The 23,790-nt window shown below is 45.0% G+C and overlaps 1 protein-coding gene across 4 annotated transcripts in view; it reads left to right on the top strand.

The window, feature by feature from the left end:
- The first annotated feature begins 20,540 nt into the window (after positions 1 to 20,540).
- The window catches only part of LTBP1 (latent transforming growth factor beta binding protein 1), a 398,718-nt gene continuing 395,468 nt past the window's right edge, over positions 20,541 to 23,790 (top strand). For all 4 annotated transcript variants that reach the window (XM_042982189.1, XM_042982190.1, XM_042982188.1 and 1 more), the window contains exons 1-2: positions 20,541 to 21,028; positions 22,061 to 22,131. In XM_042982189.1, coding sequence (XP_042838123.1) covers positions 20,541 to 21,028; positions 22,061 to 22,131 — 559 coding nt within the window. The remainder of the gene's footprint in view (positions 21,029 to 22,060; positions 22,132 to 23,790) is intronic.

The raw sequence follows: 23,790 nt of genomic DNA, 5'->3' as shown, positions 1-23,790 counted from the left end.
AGCATCGATGTTTTGCATTTATTTTGATGGAAGATAAATAAGGACATTAAATAGTACCTATAATTAACACTTATTGTGGAGAGATATGTAAGCTACTGGTTAGGGTGATTGGAGTCAGATTAAGTATGAGGCCTGGTTCTGCCACTAGCTAGCTGCGTGATGCTGGACAAGATATTTAACCTTTCTTTCTTTCTTTCTTTCTTTCTTTCCTTATTTTTATTTTTTTTAATTTTATTTTTAACTTTTTAAAATTTACATCCAAATTAGTTAGCATATAGTGCAACAATGATTTCAGGAGTAGATTCCTTAATGCCCCTTACCCACTTAGCCCATCCACCCTCCCACAACCCCTCCAGTAACCCTCTGTTTGTTCTCCATATTTAAGAGTCTCTTATGTTTTGTCCCCCTCCCTGTTTTTATATTATTTTTGCTTCCCTTCCTTTATGTTCATCTGTTGTGTCTTAAAGTCCTTATATGAGTGAAGTCATATGATATCTTTCTCTGACTAATTTCGCTTAGCATCATACCCTCTAGTTCCATCCACGTAGCTGTGAATGGCAACATTTCACTCTTTTTGATTGCTGAGTAATACTCCATGGTGTGTGTGTGTGTGTATGTATATATATATATATATATATATATATATGTATATGTATATATATATATGTATATATATATATATATATATACATATATGTATATACATACACACACCACATCTTCTTTATCCATTCATCTATCGATGGACATTTGGGCTCTTTCCATACTTTGGCTATTGTTGATAGTGCTGCTGTAAGCATTGGGGTGCATGTGCCCCTTTGAAACAGGACATCTGTATCCTTTGGACAAATACTGAGTAGTACAATTGCTGGGTTGTAGGGTAGTTCTATTTTTAGGTTTTTGAGGAACCTCCATAGTGTTTTCCAGAGTGGCTGCACCAGCTTGCATTCCCAAGGATATTTAACCTTTCTAAGCCTCATTTTCCTCCACTATAAGATGGGATCAGTTATAGAACTCACTATCTAGGGCTGTTGTGATTACACGAGACCATCCATGCAAAACACCTAACCCAGTGCATGGTGCTTAGCAAGGAATCTAGAAGCTGTTGTTGTTACTTTTACTGGTCTTCTTGATCATTTTTTTCTCCCTGATGCCCTCCCCAGCCCTGGGTCAGGAGAGACTCTGGTTGCCTGGTAGGTCAGGGAAGGAAGGAGGACAATGTGCAGAAAGACCCCAGGAGGCACGTGAGAAGGGGAGAGTGGGCCATAGAAGCAGCTGGAAAGGACGAGCTCAGAGGGATGTGAGGATGAGCACCTGGCACTTTGTTGCTTTTATTCTTATGCCTTTTCCATCATTTTTATGGGCTGATGCGTAGACATTTGCTGAAAGGGCTGCTCCACCTGGATCTCATTGAAATCGTGCAGCCTTTCTCTGCCGAACGTTTTCCTATCCCAGTAACTATATAAATGTTCCATTTGTGATGTAATTGTTCTGTTTCAGATTTGCTTTCCTAAACTGAAAAGTAGAGTATCCAAAACATCTGAGACAATGGCTTTAATGTAACACTTTATATGATGAACTCTTCCTTTCCTGTGGTCCACATTTCTTTTTCCTATTTAGTAGTCTATACTCTGGCTCTTGTTGGAGGCTCCAAAGGTCAGAGGTTGCATTGTGAGGAGGATGAAAAAATTAGGTGAATTACTTTTATTGTAAATTTCCCACTTCTTAGAGGGTAGGGGGAAGCATCAGCTAAACAGAGGCAGCTTTCACTTGTTTAGAAATACAGTGCAATCATGATCCTTATTTCGGTTGCTTGAAATGTCTACAGAAAACAACCAGGTCCTGCCAAAATTACTTCCATAAAGAAAATATTCTGTGGCATTAGCTGCCTATGGCAGTGACTTTTTCTTGGAGCCAGTGACCCTCCCTCCCACTTCTTGGTGCTGCTAAATAACCACACATGGGAAGAGGAAGGAGGAATCCGGAATGGGTAGACTTTAGCACAGACATTTTTCAGTGTAGAAAATGGACCAGATTTTGTTCAATGAGAAGATGAGGTAGAACGTTAAGTGTTTGGTTGCCGTAAGGTGACAGGAGGAAGGGTTCAAAGTCAAACACATGGGTTTTAAGCTCCATTTCTCCTCTTCTTTAAATGAGATGTGAACCTTTATGGTATTGACCATCAAGTGGGGAGATGACACTTAGATAGTAGAGCTGGCTGAGGCTTAGCAGGAGTGACATGGCAGTACAAGTGACATTTCTCTGGAGCCATTTGCATGGATGAGACAGTATATACGAGGATTTCCCTCTTCTTGGCTCAAGAATATCAGGGGTTTCTGGGTGTCCTTGAATGCGGGAGGCCCAAAGGTGACAGGAGGACAATGGAAGGTCAGTATGGCATCTGTGTCCTGTGCTCTCAAACCCCATCTAGGGTATGAGTTTCTCTGTCTCTGACCCCCACCCCCAGCCCAGTGCAGGGGGCTTGGAGTGGAGCAGGGCCGTGGGGCCCAGGTGATAAAGCCTCACCTGAAGATGGGGCAGAATGACTCTTCCCATCCCACCGGGCACCTGCAGCAGCCCAAGGGCTCACAGCAAACATCAGCATCCAAGTGTGGCTCTCCAGTGGCTTGTGGGCTGTGGGTGTGTGACCATGAGGAAGGACGAGCAGAGGGGTGTCACACACTTATTCATGAGCTAATCTGTGACATCTTCTAGGACACCCAGAAGCCACTGGAAGATGTTTTAGTTGAAGGCGTTGGGTGGGGCAGTCAGGCGGCTGTTGAGGGCTTAGAGTCCTACTGACAGAGCCTTCTTTTAATGGGACCTCACAAGTTGGTGAGGCCTGGGGACATTGGACATACCTATACCTTGTAGGGTTTCAGTGTTGATTAAAAGAGAGAAGGGCCATGTGAAAGCACTTTGTAAATTTTGAAGTGCTGTAGAATTGGTATGATGGGTAAGACTTTGTAGTATCTGGGCGCCCCTGTTAGGAGGTCACTGGAGGCTCTGCCAAGGTCAGACGCAGGTCGGATACAGATTCGGGTAACCAGGCTACAGAAATGCCTCCTGAGGCAACCCACGGGAGTTTTACTGAGCACCTGCCATTTGCCAAGTATTTTTCTCTCTGCTTAGTTAGGATTCAAAGATGATGCTTTTCAAGAGCTCAGAATCCAAAGACGGTCTCTGTTTGTGGAGTGGATATGAGCACCTGAAAGAACTTGTTCAGCCTCCTTGGAGCCTTCATCTTTGCCAGGGTCCCGGCTGCAGTGACCCCCCGGTCCGAGTGCCCACGGCACGAGGACTGCATTTGCCCACTGCAGGGGCAGCAGCCTCCATCCCAATCAGCAGAAGGCAGGCGACTTCACAGCTGAGTTTACAGCCAAGAAGATGACTATAGGCTTTCAACAGACAATTTGTCTCTTCTGCCTCCAAAGTGTCAACTGTACAGCAACAATTTACTGTGTAGCTCTCGGAAGTAACCGTAAGAATGAAGTCCCCAGCAGCCATCAGGCGGGTGAACAGATTATTGCACTAAAGCAGAGGCATCACAGGAGTGTAAGTGAGTAGATGTCACGAGTCAAGGAAACTATACAAGGATTTCTTCACTGATGAGGCACCTCTAGGATTCCTTCCAGACAGCATGGTTCTGTGTTGACCATGAACACTACTATTCAAAGGTCCAGGACGAAGAGGAAGATCGTTAGTCCCGCTCTACAGACCCAGTGAGTATGTCATATGTATGCATACACAGGCGGCCCCACAGAGGAACCACACCATTGCTGCCATCAAAAACTCACAATCTGGGTGAGCGAAATGGGTGAAGGGTGTCAAAAGGTACAAACTTTCAGTTATAAAATCAGTAAGTCATGAGGATATAATGAACTGCATAGTGACTGTAGTTAATAATACCACATTGTATATTTGAAAGTTGCTTAGAGGATAGATCTGAAGAGTTCTGGTCACAAGAAGAAAGTTTGGTCATGGATGTTAATTAGCCTTACTGTGGTGATCATTTCACAGGATGTACAAATATCAAATCATTATGTTGTACACCTGAAACTAATATAATGTCGTATGTCAATTGCATCTCAATTTAAAAAGAAGAACTCACAGTCTGCTGAGGGGTTTGGCAAACTGTGGCCTGTGGGCTGAATCTGGTTTGCTGACTATTTTTGTAAGTAATATTTTATTGGAATCAGACACACCCATTCACTTTTATATTGTCTACATCTGTCTTAGCACTCATTATAACAGCAAAATTGAGTAGTTGCCACGGAGGCCTTATGGTCCACATAACCTAAAATATTGACTGTATGAGCCTCTAACTCTACAGGAATATTTGTCAATCCCTGTTCTTGTTGGAGAAACACAGCCACGCCCAGTTAACTCTAATTCTTAGCTTTGAGTGATGGTGGTGAGGGGCAGAGATGGCTGGTTGGCTGGCTGCTGCCCAGGGTCATTGCCATGATTGGTGGACCTGTCCTCAACCTTACAGGTCCAGAAACTGGACTCTGTAAGTTCACCTGAATATGACAACGGAGTTCATGATGGACTTGACAAGGCACCAAAAGCAAAGACTGGTGTACAGGCTAAAAACAAAATGTGTGGGACATACAGGCTAAAAACAAGCAAAAGCCACTCAGGGACTGGATTGATTTCTAGGGGGCTGCCCTTTCTGCATACTGCGGCACTTACCCAACTGTGACACTAGCTTTCTCGAGCTTTCCTGATAAGCATGACCAAATTGGGTGTAGACCTCCAGGATAGCTAGTTCAGGTCAAGGTGAGACCAGAAGAAGAAACTAGCCCTGTCCCTCACCACACAACATCATTCCAGTGTCTGGAATCTAATGCTCATCCCTGCCCACTGCATCCACCCCACCATCATCCATTAGCATCATCCCTCCTGGAGAAGGTTGGGAAAACACCAGGATGTGCTGCTATGGAACCCACCTTCTCTGACAGCCCCTGCTACTGTTAATACAGCCTTTCTGCAACTACATTAACATCACTGGCTAAAAGCTACAGCTGTTCTAGTAAAACGAGCAATTCCTGTAAGCCTAGCCGGCTCTTTGGTCCTTTCTGTAATGTGTTGTCTTCATGGGCTCACTCTAGGAGGGAAACCACACATTTCCACGCTCAGGTTCTGGAGGGCACTTCACTGGCCCCCTCTGTCCAGCCACCTGTAGCCGGCAACCTTGAGCCGTGCTCTAATGGAGGCATAATTGAGATGCTATCTGACCACGGAAGAGAGTGCCCTTAATCCTGACTGAAGGTTTGGAAAAGGGCTTCTCAGCAGAGGTGACACTTGATCTGGGCTTCAGAGGAGGCAGGGCAATTTGAGAGGCCGAGTGGTGGGGAGAATGGCATCCAGGCAGTCCGGGAAATGTGAGCAGTCCCGGAGGGGGCTTGAAGGCAGCGCTGACTGTCCAGAAGTGTGGGGAGGCAGAAGGAGACCGAAGGACACTGAGGATGGTGGAGTGGTGGCTATGGGGATGAATGACAGGAGATGGAACAGGAAAGAGACCAAATCAGACCGGGAGGGGCCTTGTGTGCTTGGGTTTTATTCTGAAGGTGGTGGGGCAAGTTGGGAACTTTATGAGTTCTGTGGTTTGGAAAAAGAACCCAGCAGGCACGGGAAATGCAGAGTCAAAGTCAGGAAATTCCTTGGGGTTTGGTGAAGACCTTGGTGAGAAGCAGAACAGGGGCAGTGGGAATGGACTAGATGGGAGGGATAGGATCCCAGAGAGACAGCAGCACTCATCAGGGAGGGTTACAGGAGAGTAAAAGTTTCAATCTAGACTGTTGTGGGGATGGTGGTGATGTTAACTGAGCTGCAGCTCTTAGGAAGAAGAATGGAGAGAAAATGATGAGTTGGGGAAGAGAATAAGGAATGTCCGTAGGTCCAAGTGAAAGCAGATGGACCAAAAGGTGAGGTAGAGTTGAACAGTCGGGCTCGTTTTCCTGAGTGTTAGGGAAAGCAAAGACAGATCATCTAGGAGAAAGGTATAGAAGAAAAGAAAAAGTAATGGAGCCTGGAATCTTGGAGAATGGCCCTACTGAAGGATGAAGAGATGATGAGCCCACAAAGGAGGCAAAGGATGTACCTCCATTCATTTCATTTCTTTCATTCATTCCTTTGGTCAGCAAATATTTATTGGGCACTTACCATGGGCAGGTCCTGGGCAGGAAACAAATCCTGCCTTCCAGAGCTTATGGTAAGGGAGGTGCTCAGAAAAGCGCAGCACTCTGTAGAGGTTCAGAGAGGAGAGAAGTGGGAAGGGCAGGGTCTGACAGTGTTGATGACATTGGTGGCTAAGAGGTGGCGTGGGAGAGACGGAAAGGGGACAGTTGGCGGAGGAGAGAGGGACGCACAAAGGCCAACCCTGCATTCTTTCTCTGGCCTCACCTCTGAAGCACAGTGAATGCTAGCCTAATCAGGTTTACCTCTGTAGCCATAGCAACCTCTGGGTGTGGTTTTGTTGCACATTCTTGAAACTTGAAGTGAGGAAGTGACTTTATATCAAGTTACGTACAAATTAGAAATACAGCAATTTCCCTGTCTCTTAAAATGTCCTCTTAAAGGCTTGGGGTGTTTTCTCTTTGCAGGACTCATTTTTCCCATACTTTTTCATTCACAAGGATTCTGAACCATTATGCATATAAGCTAACAGAGTGTTAAAGATGTAGAATAAAATTATTCTGTTCTCTGATTATAAAAGTGCTCATTGTAAAAATCTTCAGAAATAGAGTATAAAGTAGAAGGTCCAAATTATTCATATCCCATCACTCTTAATATCCTGGTTTTCCCCCCAGTCCTGTTTCTAGATGCATTTTACAAATTCGAACACATGTGTTTATGGTCATTTTGTATTTAGAGTTTTGAATATTATTTCATTCACTAACTATAGCATGGGTATTTCCAAATGCCACTAAAATAGTTATAAAAACATTTTATTCTACATGTGCTTCATTCTTTAACCATTCCTATGTTATTCATTGAGATTCCTCCTAATCTTTCTCAATTTGATGGCACAACCCTCTACCTTCATACATAGATTTTTGACTCTGATTTTGAAAGCCATTCTCACTTCTAAGTGATTTATTAGGTAATTTTTCCTAGCATCCTTATATTTAAATGAATAATCTCTCAGAGATTTCAGAGTTGTGAGTACAATGAAAAATGACTATATATCATCCTTTGTCTCATTATCTGATTATTCTGTAAACTTCATTTTTAAGTCAAGAAATCTGACCCAAACTGGAGTAGTGATAAGTTGCATTTATTTTAAAATCAATTTATTAAAAAAATCTTTTTTAATGTTTATTTATTTTTGAGAGAGAGACACACACACACAGAGTGTGAGCAGGGGAGGGGAAGAGAGAGAGTGAGACACAGAATTGGAAGCAGGCTCCAGGCTCTGAGCTGTCAGCACAGAGCCTGACGTGGGGCTTGAACTCACGAACCATGAGATCACGACCTGAGCCAAAGTTGGACACAACCGACCAAGCCACCCAGGCTCCCCAAAATCAATTTATTTTTTAATTGAAGTCTAGTTGACAGATTGCATTTCTTTCTGACTCACTACTACCAGTAGTGAAACTACCCCAGGTTTCCACCAATACTTGCTTGAATTCCACAGGGATAGTACTGGTTGAACTATTTTTCCATATTTTTAGGTTTGTCAGAGAATATTAATTTTGAATCTAGTTTTTTCTCATTTCTCTCTTCACCTTTAATTTCTTTTCTTTGTTTTATTTTAACATCACTTTCTATGAGGATTCAAAGGTTACTCCAGAAAGCAAATAGAAAGTCATCTTTGTTTGCTGGAAAAATTCATTTGCCATATAGGGCTTTTTCAATTATTTGACTTTCAAACGTTTGTTGTACTTATGTTTTAAGTGTTTCTTGTAAGAAGAATATAGCTGGATTTTTAAAAAATGAACTTTTAACTGTAAAGTTTAATTCATTAGTAGTTAATTCATTAGTGATCATTGATGCATCTGAGTTTATTTTTACCACCTTTTTCATGCTTTCTACTTGTCTTCGGAAGTTATCATTCTATTTTTTTTCTCCTCTTCCAGTTGGGAACTTATAGGGTCTGTTTTTTATTTTTAATGGCTAGGGTTTTTATATTTACCCTCGTCCTAAAACTTAGTGTTTTAACCCTTTCCAGTTTATAGGCTATCATTGTCCAGTATTTTATTTCTGTTAAAAATGTTTTGCAAAATGTATCATGCATAGAGTGTATGTGCACACGTGCGCGCGCACACACACACACTCTTGAACACTTATGTATCTACTATTTTAAGAAATAGACTATTACTTCTCTTTTAGAAGCCCATGTGCCACCCCCTCCCTCAATATTTTTAATTTCAACAATCAGGTGTTACCGTTAGTGTTGATGTTTGTTTGTATGTATCCACCTGATCCCCATTTTCTTGGTCACTTGGTTGCCATCCTTCTTACGTCAAGTATCTGTCTATCCCCCTTCTGCACTAAGGATCTGTTGATAGTAAATTAGCTTTTGTTCATCTAAACCCATCTCTGTTTTGTCCTCCTTCTTGAAACATAAATTTTGCTGGATATACAATCATAGATTGACAGTTATTTTTCAGCACCTTGAAGACATTATCTTACAGTATTTTGGTTGTTGGTGAGAAATCAGATATCAAGCAGGTTAAGCTCTCTTGTTGTTTGGGCTCTTTTTAAACTAGTCAATTTGTCTTTAATGTTCTGCAGTTGAACCAGGATAACGCTGGCTATAATTTTTTTTGGAATATTTTGTATGTCCTAACTTTAGGGGTCCATGAAAATTCTTGAATATTGTCTCTCTCCCATTTTTCCCTACTCACTCAGACTTCCACATTTATTAATCTTTTTAAATAATTTCCTCCTCTTTGTCTCTCTGTGCTATATCTTAAGTAATTTTGTCATGTCCAGCTTTCAGCTTAATAATTATGTTTTTTCAGTTCTAATCTGTTGGTTAACTCGTATATTGAATCTTAAAAGTTCAACCACAACTTCTACTTCCAGAAGTTAAGAATCTGCCTTGACACTCATGATAATGTTTTATTTTTTGCTCGTATATTAAATTAAAAAATTTTAGAAAACATATTTATTTTATAAACTATGACCTGCTGGCCAAATCTGTCACACTCACTATCTTTGTAAATAAAGGTTTATTAGAACACAGCTAAGCCCATTAGTTTACATAACACCTGTGTCTGCTTTCACTCTAAAAAGCAAAGTTGAGTCCTTTTTTATTTTTCATTTTGTGTTTGCTTTTGTTTTTGTTTTTAAGTTGAGTCTTTTTGATGCAGATGGTATAGCTTGCAAAACTTAAAATATATACTACCTGGCCCTTTGGAGAAAACGTTGGCCAGGTCCCACTACACATGATAATTCACCCTAAAGACTTTGGGTATCTGATTCTGCTGCTTGATGTTTCTGCTAACTCTGTCTCATGATGTCTTGCTCTGTGAGTAGTCTTGTGATTTTTTACTGGGAGCTCATTTTTGTTGGGGCATTATCTGTGAGAATTTTATGAGACTTAACTTGAGAGAATATTCCTTCTATTTGTGTTTAGTTTGCCAAGTGCCTGGGAACTACTAATCCAGGACTATTTTAATTAGCTTCTTTGGCCTAAAATAGTTTCGGAATAGGCAAGTAGTGTGAATGTGAACCACAGGCTGAGGTTCAACCGGGGGACTGAGGTGGGGGGGGAGAGGACTTTTTTTTCTTTCAACTAAAATCAAAGCTGAGACACAAAGCTTTTCTTTGCTGTACCCCTTTGCAAGGCAAATACTTTGTAGACTGCTCTCTCACTGGAAATGGGGGCTTTTGGGGGATTTATTCCACAGGCTTTATGCTGACACTCTACTGCCTTGTTGTATCTCTGTCCCCCACCCCCACCCCAGAAGGCAAAGGATCTCAGGGGTCTTGAGGCCTTAAGGCCTGCTTGAGTGAGCATTTACCAGCTCACTGTGGATTCTGGCTTCTACTTCATTTTTTGCCTCTGAGGATATACCTTAATTTCTTGCCAAGTCAGCTATTCATTTTATCCAACATTTTATAGGTGTTTTTCAGGGAAGGATTTTTAGGATACAGAGTCTGTCATGTTGCTAGAAATAAATGTCATGAAAGTTTTAAATTAAAAAATGTCCAGTTAGGATAATGGAAACGGGAAGGTTTTATAACACCTGTACAGATTCCAAGCCTACCTAGGGTTTACTTATATCTGAATTATGCACGGTGTCTCTGGAGTCAGAAAATGTGGGTCTGGAACCAGGCTTTGTGTAGAGTGGCGGGGGAAGGGGGGGGGACAATACTTTTTCTGGAAAGTTATTTGAAGGTTATACTCAACTACTCAACCCTGCCACAGTATCAGGAAAGCAGCCATAATTACATACTATGTAATGAATGGGCATGGCTGTGTTCCAATAATACTTTATTTAGAAAGATGGGCACTGAGCTGGAAGCTAATGAACCTCTATAAGCATCAGTTTCCTCATCTCTAGAAATAAATATAATAATACTACTGTGTTGTACATAGATTACGAACATTATGTTAGTGAATTCATGTAAATGCTAGTGTTAGCCGAGATGATGATGTTGGCAAGATAATGATGATTTCAAACCAGTTCCCTGAATTTTCAAGATTATAAGGGCATCTTCACTTCAAAACATTCAACTCAGATTTGAGTCTTACTTACACTGTGTTTCCATTACAGGTTGATAGGGGATTTTGTTCACTGTTGTCCTGCCAGAGATCCAGACTGATGGAGCTGCCACCATCTTGAAACTGCTGGTCACTATAGAGACAAGGGGCTCTGGAGGGTCTTGCAGCAATAATTAAATGCTTGGTCTGCAAGTGACTGTCATTTCTATCCACATTTCATGGTCAGAATTGGTCACATCTTCCCCTCCCTCCCATGTCCCCCTAGTTGCTGGGCATGCTGTCACAGACAGGTATCACCTATTGAACCCTCCAGGAAACCTGAGCTGCAGAGCTGCCTTACCCAAGGCTTACCCCCTTGCTAGGGCAGCCCACATGCGGTGACTGTTCCAGGTAAGGTTACGAGGCCCAGCTACTTTAACCCAATGTAGGGCAATTCCAACAGCCATTTTAGCCCCAGAGATCCCTATGGATTTGGCTCAGCCTGCTGGGCAACTTGACTTCTGTCTCTGCCCAATCTTGCTTCCTTCCCTCCTCTCCATAGGTGTTGCTCCCAAGGACACTCCTGAATAAATCCCCTGTACATGAAACTCCATCTCAGGGTTCTCAGAGAATCCAACCCATGACACCCACCACATGCCCAAGAGGGGAGGGCTGGAAATATCTCCTGGGGAGCTCTGAGGACTATACCACTCACTAAAGTGAGCAAAGTCAGCACATACAGCTGGGAGAGTCTAAAATCTGAGCATTGATAATAGCTAATGTTTACTGACCATTGACCTGCCATATTATGTACTAAAAAATGTTACTTGGATTAGCTCATTAATCTTCACAACACCCTATGCATTGGGTGGATTAGATCAGGAGATGGCAAACTTTGGCCCACAGACCAAATCGGCCCCTGCCCATTCCTTTATGTAATGTCTTGCATGCTGTAATAGCAAAGTTGAGTCGTTGCAATGGAGACTGTATGGCCTGCAATGTTGAAAATATTTAATATCTGGCCCTTTTGAGAAAAAGCTTGCTGAACTCTATATAGGAATTGTTTCCATTTTATAGATAAGAAAACAGAAGCGTAGGCATGTACATGATTTCTTTATCATGGAATGCCATTTTTTTAGTTACAGAAGCAACCGGCTACAGAAAGACCCCCTCCTGTGATGGCAGGTGCAGAACCCTCTTATGCCATTTATGGGCCTTTGTAAGTGCTCAGTGAATGAATATGAATGATTCTCTTCCCTTTACTTCCTTCCACCACCCACCTTTGTAAATTGAGGTCTCCTTTTCCATCTCTGTTTTTGATCTTCTCCTGGACTGATTGTGTCCTCTTCAGGCAAGTGCCCCTGAAATAGTAACCCTGTGACCTCTCTCTACCAGGTGAAGAGCACAAGGGACTCATCAGGTTTTGGTACCTGTGACTCTACAACCCCTGGAGAAAGCTCCACTGTTCCAGAATGCCTTCCTTCTACTGGAAAGAGGGCAGTAAATGTGTAGAGGCTGAGCGGACTGCCAGGACTCACTTCATGATCATGTGTGCTGAACCATAAAGTGATAAAGCGGCAGCCTTGATGGCCTTAGAATCTAAGGCTGAAATTATCTATTTCCAACTGCCTCCAGCTGAGAAGCGGTTCCCAGGACAGCACTGGGTAAACTCAAAAACATTCCCTCATAAAAGTGATTGTTCAAGGGGGATGCAAGGGTTTAGTTCCTTAATGCCCAGTCAGCTGCTTCCCACATTCACCCAGAACAAGGGGCTCAGCCTCCAAATTCGTTCCCATACTTAGAGGCAGAACTAAAAACTGAGCTCAGGTTGTTTGGCACCAAAGTTTGTCCTCTTAACCATACATTCTATTCCCTCCTGGCATGCAAATATCCAGGATTATGTATCTACATTATACAGCTGCTGTTCTGTGTGCTCGGATAGATTTTCTGCTAACGATTTTCTAGCATTTAGCTGCAGAAGGACTGTAGGAAGAGATTCCACCTATCCATCTCTTTATCCCATGCCCTCTAAAGAATTTCCCCAACTTTTAGAGAGAGAGATTCCTGAATCTAGTGAGGAATATTAGATCCCTAAGCAGAAATTTCTGAAACCCGTTTCCCATTTTTGTTATCTAAAAAAAAAAAGTTCATTATCAAAAATGTCTAGTGAATGAATGAGTAAATGTCAATGACTGACTGAATGAATCAATCTCCAGGTCTTTGACAACTTAAGGATCTTGGACAAGGTCTGTGCTCATGATGAAAAAAAAAAGATAGTTTTGTTATTATGGACCACCCCCTGCAATTAGGTGTCCCAAGAGATGGCCATTTACTGAACAAACACTTCTATAAGCATTTACTATGATTCGAACAGCGTGTTGGGCATTGGAGATGTGACACACAAGGTCTCTGCCTTCAACACAGACTTCTGGAGATAAGGTGGAGGCATGAAAGTCAGTGTGGGCATTGGCCAGTAACTTGCATGCAGGAAGAAAACGGGGGTGGGGTTGGCGGGGCGGTGATGCAAAGACTGAAGATGCTCTTTCTAGTCAGTGAAATGAAGTTTCACATCCAGGTAGTGGGTTGGAAAGGGTTAAGAGGAAAGTTCTGGCGCAGCTGGCAGATGTAACCTGATCCCTCTCAGCAGTAGCCTGGGCTTTAAAACCTGGAAACCTGGAGGAATCACAGACACTGGGCTGGTTTTACTGGTCTCCCCTCACTGTTTAGAAAGCCAGGCCTTTCCTTGCAGAGCTGGTGTTTCTCTGGTGGCGTGAGTTACTCCTGGGTGTTGCTCAGTGCATCCATGTTCTGTGGCTTTTTACTAGTTGCAATTCTCAGGGTATGTCCGGGTCTCCAGTAATAGGGTAAGTCAAGAGGGCAACAAAAGAGAGATGTTATAAAATCACTGACTGTTTTAATGACATAACCCTGGCAACGTAACAGTTTTCAGACACAAATAGGACAAAATTCTTTCTACAGAGCTTTCCAAACCATTAATTCAGAGGTAGGAAACTTTGTCTTTCTATAGAGGGCCAGTGCTTGATTCAGTTAGAGCAACTTAATTTTAGTTGGGGGAAAATTTGGGCAAACCCCACTGCTCAGCAGAACCCTGCCTGCAAACATCTAAAGGCAAGTCCCTACATCAGAACCAAACCTCGACAATTATTAACCACGACCTGCCTTAGTTCTGGTTTATTTTACTAGGACCAAGAATCGAAACAAGCTTCCCCGGCAGGAAATGTTCTATGTCTATTACAAAGCATGTGTTACGTGTTTAATACCTGGGGTGTTTAATACCTGGGAATGGACACTAGATGCTCCAAGGGTTAGGAGAGAGAAAAAACTGAGGACTAAGGTGGTTCCAGGAGCTTCATGAAAATAAAGGGTCTTCAGTTCTATTTTGAAGGAGGAGAAGGACTTGGTTGAGGTCATGAGAGTGTTTCAGGAGCAGGGCAGGAGTGTCCTGTTTCTGCGGACTAGCAGCTGACCAGAGGTTTTTTTCTTTTTTCTTTTCAAAGAAAAGAAAAAAACTATGTAGATAAATGTAGTTGGAACAGAGTTCATTTGGGGGAGTAGCCTAAGATGAGGTTGAAAAAGTGAAGAGGGAGACGCCTGGGTGGCTCTGTCAGTTGAGCATCCACCTCTTGGTTTCTGCTCAGGTTATGATATCAGAGTTCTGTGAGTTTGAGCCCCGTGTCGGGCTCTGTGCTGACAGCTCAGAGCCTGGAGCCTACTTTAGGTTCTGTGTCTTCCTCTCTTTCTGCCCCTCCCCAGCTCATGCTCTGTCTTTTTCTCTCCTTCAAAAAATAAGTAAACATTAAAAAAAAAGAAAAGAAAAAGTGAGACGGAGGCAATCTATGAAGGACCTTGGGTCTTCGAAAACAGAAAGGCTGGCTAGGAATTGGTATGAAGAGGTAGTTTAGTACATTTTCTTCTTTTTCCTAGGTTGCTTTATTCACTATATGATCATCAATTTGATGGGACGCAGAGAGAATATTATGAAAAAAAAGTTAGGATCAAGTGTTAAATCCAGCATCAGGTTCTAGTGCCACTGGGTGAAAATTCTAAGTAGACAAGAGAAATAACAATTACGAATGTCCTGAAATTTAGATTCCAGCAACTCAACAACCTGGGAAGCTTTGAAGCTGATGTAAAGCAGGAAGGTTCCCTTTAAAATTGGATCACGATTTAGAAGTAGTTGTATCTGAGTGGAGAGAACATTACTCTGTTTGCTCACCTGGCACTCTACCAACCTTGCAGGTGTCTGGGCATCTTGGAATGTAACTTTAAGCAGGGAAACTAGGAAAGTTTCCATTGACTGAATGGAAGGTCAAAGGAGTGTTGCAATGCAAGTAATTGGGGACCTATTTGTGATCAAAAGGCAAGTGTTTCATAGACTGCTTTGTAGAAGGTGCCCCTCAGTTTAGCGCGCATCCAATGTTTTCCAACATGCAAACTCCTTGAGACCAAGGGTGTAATTCCTTTGTGCTCCCCTGAATGTTGACCTTCCAGTGAGGTTTGGATGGTGTGAATGACAAGTGTCAATACAATTGTATTGATACTATTTAATTATCATGTAGTTGCATGTTTTATATTCCAAAGTTCTGAATAAATGGGTATGAAAAACTTCAGTGAAAGCTAAATTTATAAGCAGGTTTTAGTTAGCTGTAGGGAGGCATTTCGTTGTCTTCTGAAGCCGCTATCGTATGATACTCATCCTTAATTATATACTAAGGCAAGTGAGAAGGCGACCAGAATAATTAGGGAAATTTAATGCACACAAAACTACACCTTCGGTGAGTTTGCTTTTGTTGATTGGCTCTTCTCAATTTGTAGCAAGGCAGCCCATACCCTTGACCTTTTTTCCTCTACTCGGTCTCACTTCTCACTCTGACAGTCCTTTTTCAATACTCACCATACATGTACTTATCTGTCTCAGGACAGTTGACCCCATTAGACTGTGTGCTCCGTGTGGACAGGGTCTCGGTTGCCAGGGCCAGGCACAAAGGCACTCACTGGCCCAGGGGCATCTCTGGGCTGTATGTAATCCAACCAGGCATCATTTTAATGTCTCCCCTCGAAACAGAAGTCTGCTTTGATTTTGTTTTAAGGGTCCACATAGGCTAGCTGAAGGCCCCAAGGTTGTTCAGTGAGCGTTTATTGAATGACAGCTAAAGATGCTTACATTTCAAACCTGAAGCTTTAAAGCGAAACGCAGGGAGAAACCTTGGTTCCACTTGTTACTCAGTTCCCGGGGCGGCTCATCTTTCTCGGCAAATCCAACTCCATGTTGCTCCCACAGCTGGCAGACACACTGACATCTTCATCAGATGAAACTTTGCTGTAATTCTTCATTTGGAAAGCTTCATGGGCCTTTTCCTGGAAGCGGAGTGAAATGTGGAGGAGGTCACACATTTGTAATGTCCCTCAACCACTGCTTTCTGATGAAATGGTTGAAAGAACAAGGGAGACTGCAATTGCGGGGATCTTAGCTGGAGCTGTGGTCTTTGGCCACCTGCTGGGTGGGAGGAAATGGGGCTTCTGGGACCCTCTGGCCTCAAGTTAGGGGTGGGGCAGTCGACCAGTCACACCCGCTAGCACCTTCTAAGGTCTCAGGTCTAATTCTAGCTCAAACCTGGACAAGCTGATGTTCCGGTCAGAACTGGCAGATGTTTGTCTGCCAGAATCCTAGTGGGCAGCCTGAGAAAATTAGCTTACAGGTTCCGGGTAGAATTCTTCGCCACCTTCATTTCATTTGTAAGCTTTTCTTTTCCCCTACTCCCCTTACTCTTGTGTGTTCCCTTCTCTACTCATTGATTCCTCCACCATGGCCTGTTCCCCATTCCTTCTGCACCCTTCCTTTCCTCTGCCCAACTTTGCTGTCCCTCCTCCACTGTGTCCCCACTTTCTGTCTTCATGCTCTTTCTCTCCTGTTTTCTCAGCTCCCTTACTTCTCTGGTCCTCGGTCTCTTTCTCCAGCTCTCTTTCTTTCTCTTCCTTTTACCTGCTACCCACTGACTTGCTGTTGCTCTCTTCCTTTTTCTCTAAGAATTTGTCCATGAAACGACAGGAAAGGGGCTCCATGAAGTCTTTGGCTAGAAGGAAACATGGGTGGAAGCAGCTCTGATCACAGGCAGCCACTAAATTTGATTTGTAGTTGATCTTAAATGATTTTCAATTATGCAACTCATAAAGTGTGAGGATAAGGGAACCTGGCTGCATTTGGAGTTTGACTAATGGTTTCAAAGTGCTTTAAAGAGTTTGGCATTTGCCAGCCTTCCTTTCTTCCCCTAATCCTCAAACCCATGAGCTTTTATGGGAAACATAATCCTCTTTTCTGATTCATTTACACTTAGCTCATCTGAGTATTGTTTTGTAAAAACCATCTAAAGTCCAAGAAGTTTTATGAGATCTTTAAAGACTTTTTTTTTTTTTTTTTGAACGAGGAAGTTTCATACTGCCAATATAAATGGACCTTGAAACGTAGGGGGCGTGGGTCCAGAAACCATGGCATTAAACTGGGTCTAGAATTGGCAAAGGCTGGTCCCCATGCCTGACAGGAACTGGGCTTTCACTTTCAGAATAATACTGACTTGAATGTTAAGGTGAGTAACCATCTCAGGGTGCACAGCACTTTTCTCAATGATCATCTTGCTAGTTATGCAGATCGCAAGAGACTGATGTGCAAAACTGAGACTTTGCTGGTATTTCCTGACTACGGTGAGGCCACTTACTTATGTGTATATCACTTCATTAATGGTTGTGAATGCAGACATGTATACTCACACGTGTGTGGGTCCTTTAGGGATGAGACAGACAATCATGCGAGATTCTTTCTTTGGTTGCATTTCAGAGTTGATCTCACTATGAGATACCCAAATCTGTCAGAAAGCCGTTTGTAATCCAGCTGAAGAGTGGTTGAAATACCCACTTTTCATTGCTTTGGGTAAAGAGAAAGGAAGACTGCATTGTATCTTTTTTTAAAAAGTTTATTTATTTACCGAGAGAGAGAGAGAGAGAGAGAGAGGCAGAAAAAGAGGGAGAGAAAATCCCAAGCAGGCTCTGCATTGTCAGCATGGAGCCTGATCTGGGACTTGAACTCATGAACCATGACACCCTGACCTGAGCTGAAATCAAGAGTTGGACGCTTAGCAAACGCTTAGCAGGCACCCCTGCATTGTATCTTCTTGATGGTAGGGACCATTTTTCTGCAGAGCCATAGAGAGTGGTCAAAGTCATTGCTCTCCCCAAGTGCAAGGACTTCCGGTTGACCCCAAGACCCTCAGGAAACAGCTCAGAGGGGTGAAATGACTTGCTCAGGCTCCCACGGGAAGAGAAGCAGGGCAGTGATAGAGCCCAGAGCTCTGGCTCCCTGTCTAGGCTCTGCCCTCTGCAGGTGGTTGCCTCTTACTGACTGAAGCAGGCTCATCCATCTGGGTCCTGTGAGTGCCCCAACAAAACCAGCATACTAAACTCTAGTCCTTTGAGGACACTATCCTTCACTATTTCCTGAGCTTTCGCTGCCTGACATCTCTCCTCTTCTGACCTGCTTCTTCAGAACAGAGTTAGTGCTTTTAGATGCCTCTTTCCCCCTCCATCCGTTTCCACTGTTGCTATATAATCCCTACTGTAAAATCTCTCCCGGCTGATTTGAATTGAAGGTAGGCAAGATTTCCCCTACACATTGTGAATTTTCCATGAGTTGACAAAGAATTATGGATTGCACTGTGACACTGGCCTCATACAAATCAGATCCTGCCCTGTGAGGGTTTTATTATCTCCAAGTGTTGCTTAATTCAGTTGTTACTTATCTTTTTTTTTTTTTTAAGCTTTCATTTATTTATATCTTGTCTCCCTAACCAGATAGGAAATTCCTCTAAGACAAAGGGGTTGTATCTTGGGACACTGTGTGTGTGCAGAGGGTCCGCCTCTGTGCTGGCCTGGATAGGCACTGGGTGGATATTTACTAGCTTCTATTGTGTCCTTTTTACAGAACCCAGAGCTGGGAGGCAGTTTCTTGACCCACCCTCCTTCCTCAATCATCTCAGCTGGTTCTCTTTGGCTTGGTTCAGAGACTGACCTTGAATGACCTCACTGATCCTGTCCACAGGGACCCCGGATGTTCTTAGAGTCACAGACTGTTAGTGCTGGAAGGTACATTTAATCCAACTTTTCTGTTACGGAGGAGGAAGTGGAGGTTCAGGGATAAGGGGTGAACTGCCTGTGGTCTTTTGGCTAATTAGCTACAGTGTTCTGACTGAACTGTGGTCTCTCCCTCCAGCCCAGTGCTATTTAATCTTCAACAGTGGCTCTCGTGTGTGTTCTCACATGAAGCTGGTGCTCAGGCAGATGGACTGAGGTCCCCTCCTGCCAAAATCCAATATTGGAGGTCTTTCTCCAATGTACAGAAAAAAGAGATTAATGAATTCTCTTCAACCTTAAATTACTTTCCATTAATTCTTAAGCCACCATCACCTGCTACCAATTGCCTACTAGCCAATGCTGGCAGACAACGGAACAAAGATTAGCCACAAATAAATATGAACAAGAACAACCAAAGCCTTGGAAACCAAGTATCATTTTTTGTTAAATGGCTTTTTAAAAAACACTGTTAAGACCATGAGTTTTATATTGCATTCATACAATAAAATCGTGCATTCTGGAGACACTGTTTTAAATTCAAATGCTAGACTATAACATTATTTCATGGTTTTTCCCAAAGAGCACTATGAGCTCCAGGGACTGTCCTGGGAACATCCTGCATTTCCCTTGATGTGATTTTGGGTCATCTCCAGTGAGTGATCCTTTCCTTTCAGATAGGGGTCCAAGGAACTGAGTTTTTTTTTTTTTTTTTTTTTTTTTAATTCTAAATGGCCTGGGGTTGTCATGGATCCTAAACTTTGTATTCCCATCTTAAAGGCCTTTTTACCAAGAGCGGGCTGCTTCTGGGGTTGGTGCCTGCCGCCCTTTTCCCAGTCCACGCGGGCGCCCCCTGCTGCCCGCCCTGCACTCTCAAACTCGCGTAACTAGGAGTAGGGTACCAGAGGCTGCAGACCGAGGCACAGCCACGCGGGGTTTACAATCTCAAAGAGAACCATCTAAACGCTTTCGGATGGACAGCTAGGCAAATCCCGAGCAGTCCTTTCTGGGGCCCGATCTGGTATTTTCATCCAACCCCCGGCATGTATCCCAGCAAACACAGATAAGAATATGCCTTCCAAACGATATCAAACGAATCCCGTGAGGGTTCTGGAAGGAGAGGACCAGTCAGTGATTCTGCAGAATCCTTTGTCCCTCTCCGGGACCCGGGACCGGGGAGCGGGGACCTCTGCCTTGCCGCCCCACAGTAACAATCTATGTGGATGTGGAGGGTGGCGGCGCGTTCTCGGGCTCATCTCACGCTTTCCCCAATTAGGATTTACTGCCTGACGTCACGTCTGCCGGAGATTGGCTGTTCAGATCTGACACTCGGTTCCACGGCGAGAGCAACTTTTTAAAGACTTTGCAGCCCGGGTTGCCTCCGAGCGTCCCGCGCGCTCACGCCCGCGCTCGCCCGCTCTGCCCCGGGCCCGGGCGCGGCGCCCCCCTGCACCCGCGGCTGCGCGAGCGGACCCTCACCTTGCGGAGTCTGCTCCCCTCGCCCCTCCCCTCCCTTCCCGGGCTCGGCTCCCCACCCCACCCCCACGCCCGCCCCCTCCTCCCCGCCGCTTTCGGCTGGGGTCTGGGGCCGCTCGGCCGCCCGCAGAACTTCCTCTCCTGCAGCCGAGTTCTCCTCGTCCCGCCTCCCGGGCTCTCGGGCAGCCGGAGCGCGCGCGGGCGGCCGCACCGGGCGAGCCGCACGGCCGGGGGCGGGCGCCGGGGGCGCCGGTTCGGGCCCGCGATGGCGGGGCCCTGGCTCAGGTGGGGGCTGCTGCTCTGGGCAGGGCTGCTCGCGTCGTCGGCGCACGGCCGGGTGCGGAGGATCACGTACGTGGTGCGCCCGGGCCCCGGCCTGGCGGCGGGCGCCTTGCCCCTGGGCGGGCCTCCGCGCCCGCGGACCTTCAACGTCGCGCTCGACGCCAGGTACAGCCGCGGCTCGGCCGGCGCCGGGGCTCCCAGCCGCGCCTCTCCGGGGGCCCCCTCGGAGCGGACGCGCCGCACGAGCCAGCCAGGCGGCGCGGCCCTGCAGGGGCTCCGGCCGCCTCCGCCGCCCGAGCCGGCGCGGCCCGGGGCCCCCGGCGGGCAGCTCCACCCCAAGCCCGGCGCTCACCCGGCGGCCGCCCCGTTCGCCAAACAAGGCAGGCAAGTCGTGCGCTCCAAAGTGCCGCCGGAGAGCCAGAGCGGCGGGGGCTCGAGGCTGCAGGTTCAGCAGAAGCAGCAGCTGCAGGGGTAAGCCCACACCCTCCCTACGCGCGCGCGCGCGCCGCCCGCGCCGGGACCCGCGGGGTCAGGGTCCCTCGGAGCCCGGCCGCGGGCGTCGTGCGCGGTGGGGCCGCCTTCTCCTCCCCCCGCCCGCCCGCGCCGCAGGCAGAGGCGAATGCGGGGAGCCCGGAGACTTTGAGGAGAAACTCCGTGTGCATTGTTTCTCGGCTGCGGGTAAACACAAAAGGCATTTCTGCCTGGGGCGTAACCTCCTGTGCGCGAACCCAACTACTCCTAGAAGACGGGCGTATACATGAAGTCACTACTGCTGACTCCCTTAGCATCAATTAAACTGCTCTTTGCAACTCAGTTTTAACTCTTTTTTCCAGCTAGAGAAGAAAAAAAAAAATGGTGGAAGGGCCGGCTGTGAAGATACAGCTCCTGTTCTGCGGCCCAAAACATTTCAGCATCCTAGATTGTGGACTTGGGCTTCCGTGCACCTGTGGGGTCGCCTTTCCCCAGGGCAGGGTGTCTGTGCATTGACAGAATTTTCGGTTGGAAAGTTTCTGTTACTGGGCGCTCATAAACATCCTTCCTGCCCCTTTCCCCATTTAATCACAGGTTGGGGGTGTGGGGGATAACTTGTTTTGCCTATCTGGTTCTTTTCTTCAGGGGTACTTGCCAGGCATTGTGATCTCCCCTGTGTTCGGACACTTCTCCCTAAAACTCAGATTCGGTTTAAATTGTGGGCCAGATAATATACAAAATACACTTGGCTCTACTTTGGGGGTTAAGAAGTTCATTTATGTGGACTCTGTTCTCCCTTCCTGTGTAATTCTATGTTATGCAGGCTTTTTGGTTCTCCCACCTTACCCTGATACACGGTCTTTACTCTTCTACCCGGGCAGCTTTGGCTTGGGCATGCTGCGAATGGCTTAGGACTCTGCAAGCCAGGGGAGTGTGGACACAGGAGGCTGAGCTTGCAGGGACCCATATGAACTTGGGTTTTCTGGAAGAGTATACTGCTACTGTGGACTCAGGGGTCTTGCTTTGTTTCAGGGTCAATGTCTGTGGAGGGCAGTGCTGCCATGGCTGGAGTAAGGCCCCTGGCTCCCAGAGGTGCACCAAACGTAAGTTTCCATGCTGGCTGTGGCTGGCACAGTGGGCAAAGGGGGGCTGTCCACATGGGGAGGGAGGCTCCCCCAGGGGTCACACGAAGGGGCTCTTGCTGCCCTCGAGACGTTATGTATGCAAGACATTATCTGCAGCCTTCATTACCAATCATGAGTCACAGTAATGATAGTGTATCAGTGCCAGCGGCAACGTATTGTAGAGAACTCTGCTGTGCATCCAAGGTTCCCCTGCACCCACACGACTCAGTATTAATCACTGTCACACCTATGGATCAGGAGCTAGGAAAAAAATTCCATTGGAGAATGTGCTATTTGCCAAACCAGTACTGTTAACTCAAGCTTGGATATTGACAGATGAAAAACATTTTTTGGTTGATGGCCAAAGGGGGATGGGAGATAGGTGGCCTTGTTCTGAAATAAAACATTAGCAGTTTCTAAAGCTTTCTGAAAGCAGCAACAAGAATCCTCCCATCTTTGAGGCCTGATTGTTTTCCAGGAGGCAGTGTCTTCACAGTTCTTCAGAACTGACAGGTGTGGTCTCCTTCAGTGCCCCTTCAATTAATACACATTTTTTTTTTTTTTAATTTTTTTAAATGTTTGTTTATTTTTGAGAGAGAGAGTACGAATGGGGGAGGGGGCAGAGAGGGAGGGAGACACAGAATTGGAAGCAGGTTCCAGAATTCGAGCTGTCAACACAGAGCCAGCCAGATGCAGGGCTTAGGGCTTGAACTCACGAACCATGAGATCAGACCTGAGCTGAAATGGGAGGGACATTTAACCGACTGAGACACCCAGGCGCCCCCACCAATTAATACACATCTTAGCAATGTTTTAGAAACACCCATTATTGTTACATGCAGGTTTGAGAACACCAGAACACATTTCCCCGATGTGCTGTAAAGTTGAGGACTCAGTTAAAGTGTATTTCGAGGCTCCTCTGGACGAGTTGCCTCATTCTGTTGCTAACTGGAAATTAAAAAAAAAAAAAATCTTCCACTCAGCGTATATCCTTCTTAGGTTTCTCTGCATGGAGCTTGAGCCATAAACGTTGCGGATTGGAATCATCCCCAATTTTAGCTGCTTCTTGGTATTCGGCATCATAAGTCAAGTTTAGCAATTTGTTTTGTGTACAGTTTGGATATTAAAATCCTGATTTACTCTTGTAAATAATTTATATTAAAAATAAAGTCAGTTTGGATTTTAAAATATTGGAAAAAATTTCTAGTATGGTCATTCCAGTGACCTTGCTTATTAAAAAATACCTTTACTCCTTGAAAGAAACAGGAGGACTCTGGCATGGTGGCTTGGATTTTCTAGAAAGGAATGTCCGGATAGGTTATGATTCGACTGTGATCAAGGAGTAATGGCAGGTAGGAACTGACTGTCCGCCTCTTGATTACTGAACGCAAACTACTGGCTCAGAAATGCTCAGGGTTGTAGGCATTCAGACTGTCATAATTTTTCACTTCTTAGATTACACTTGACAATAGTGTGTCAGCGTTTTCCTGAATTTATGATGACTCAGGTCAGATTATACACCCTTTCCTCCCTTTGGTACCTCCTTCCGCTCAAAACCTGGTATGATACGGTTTGCCTATAACATGGAGATAACCCATCCATGACGGCACTGTTATAGTGGGATGTTGCTGTGTAAAG

The sequence above is a fragment of the Panthera tigris genome, chromosome A3 (assembly GCF_018350195.1).
Source record: "Panthera tigris isolate Pti1 chromosome A3, P.tigris_Pti1_mat1.1, whole genome shotgun sequence".
Lineage (NCBI taxonomy): Eukaryota > Metazoa > Chordata > Mammalia > Carnivora > Felidae > Panthera > Panthera tigris.
This window is presented reverse-complemented; position numbering and strand designations above follow the sequence as displayed.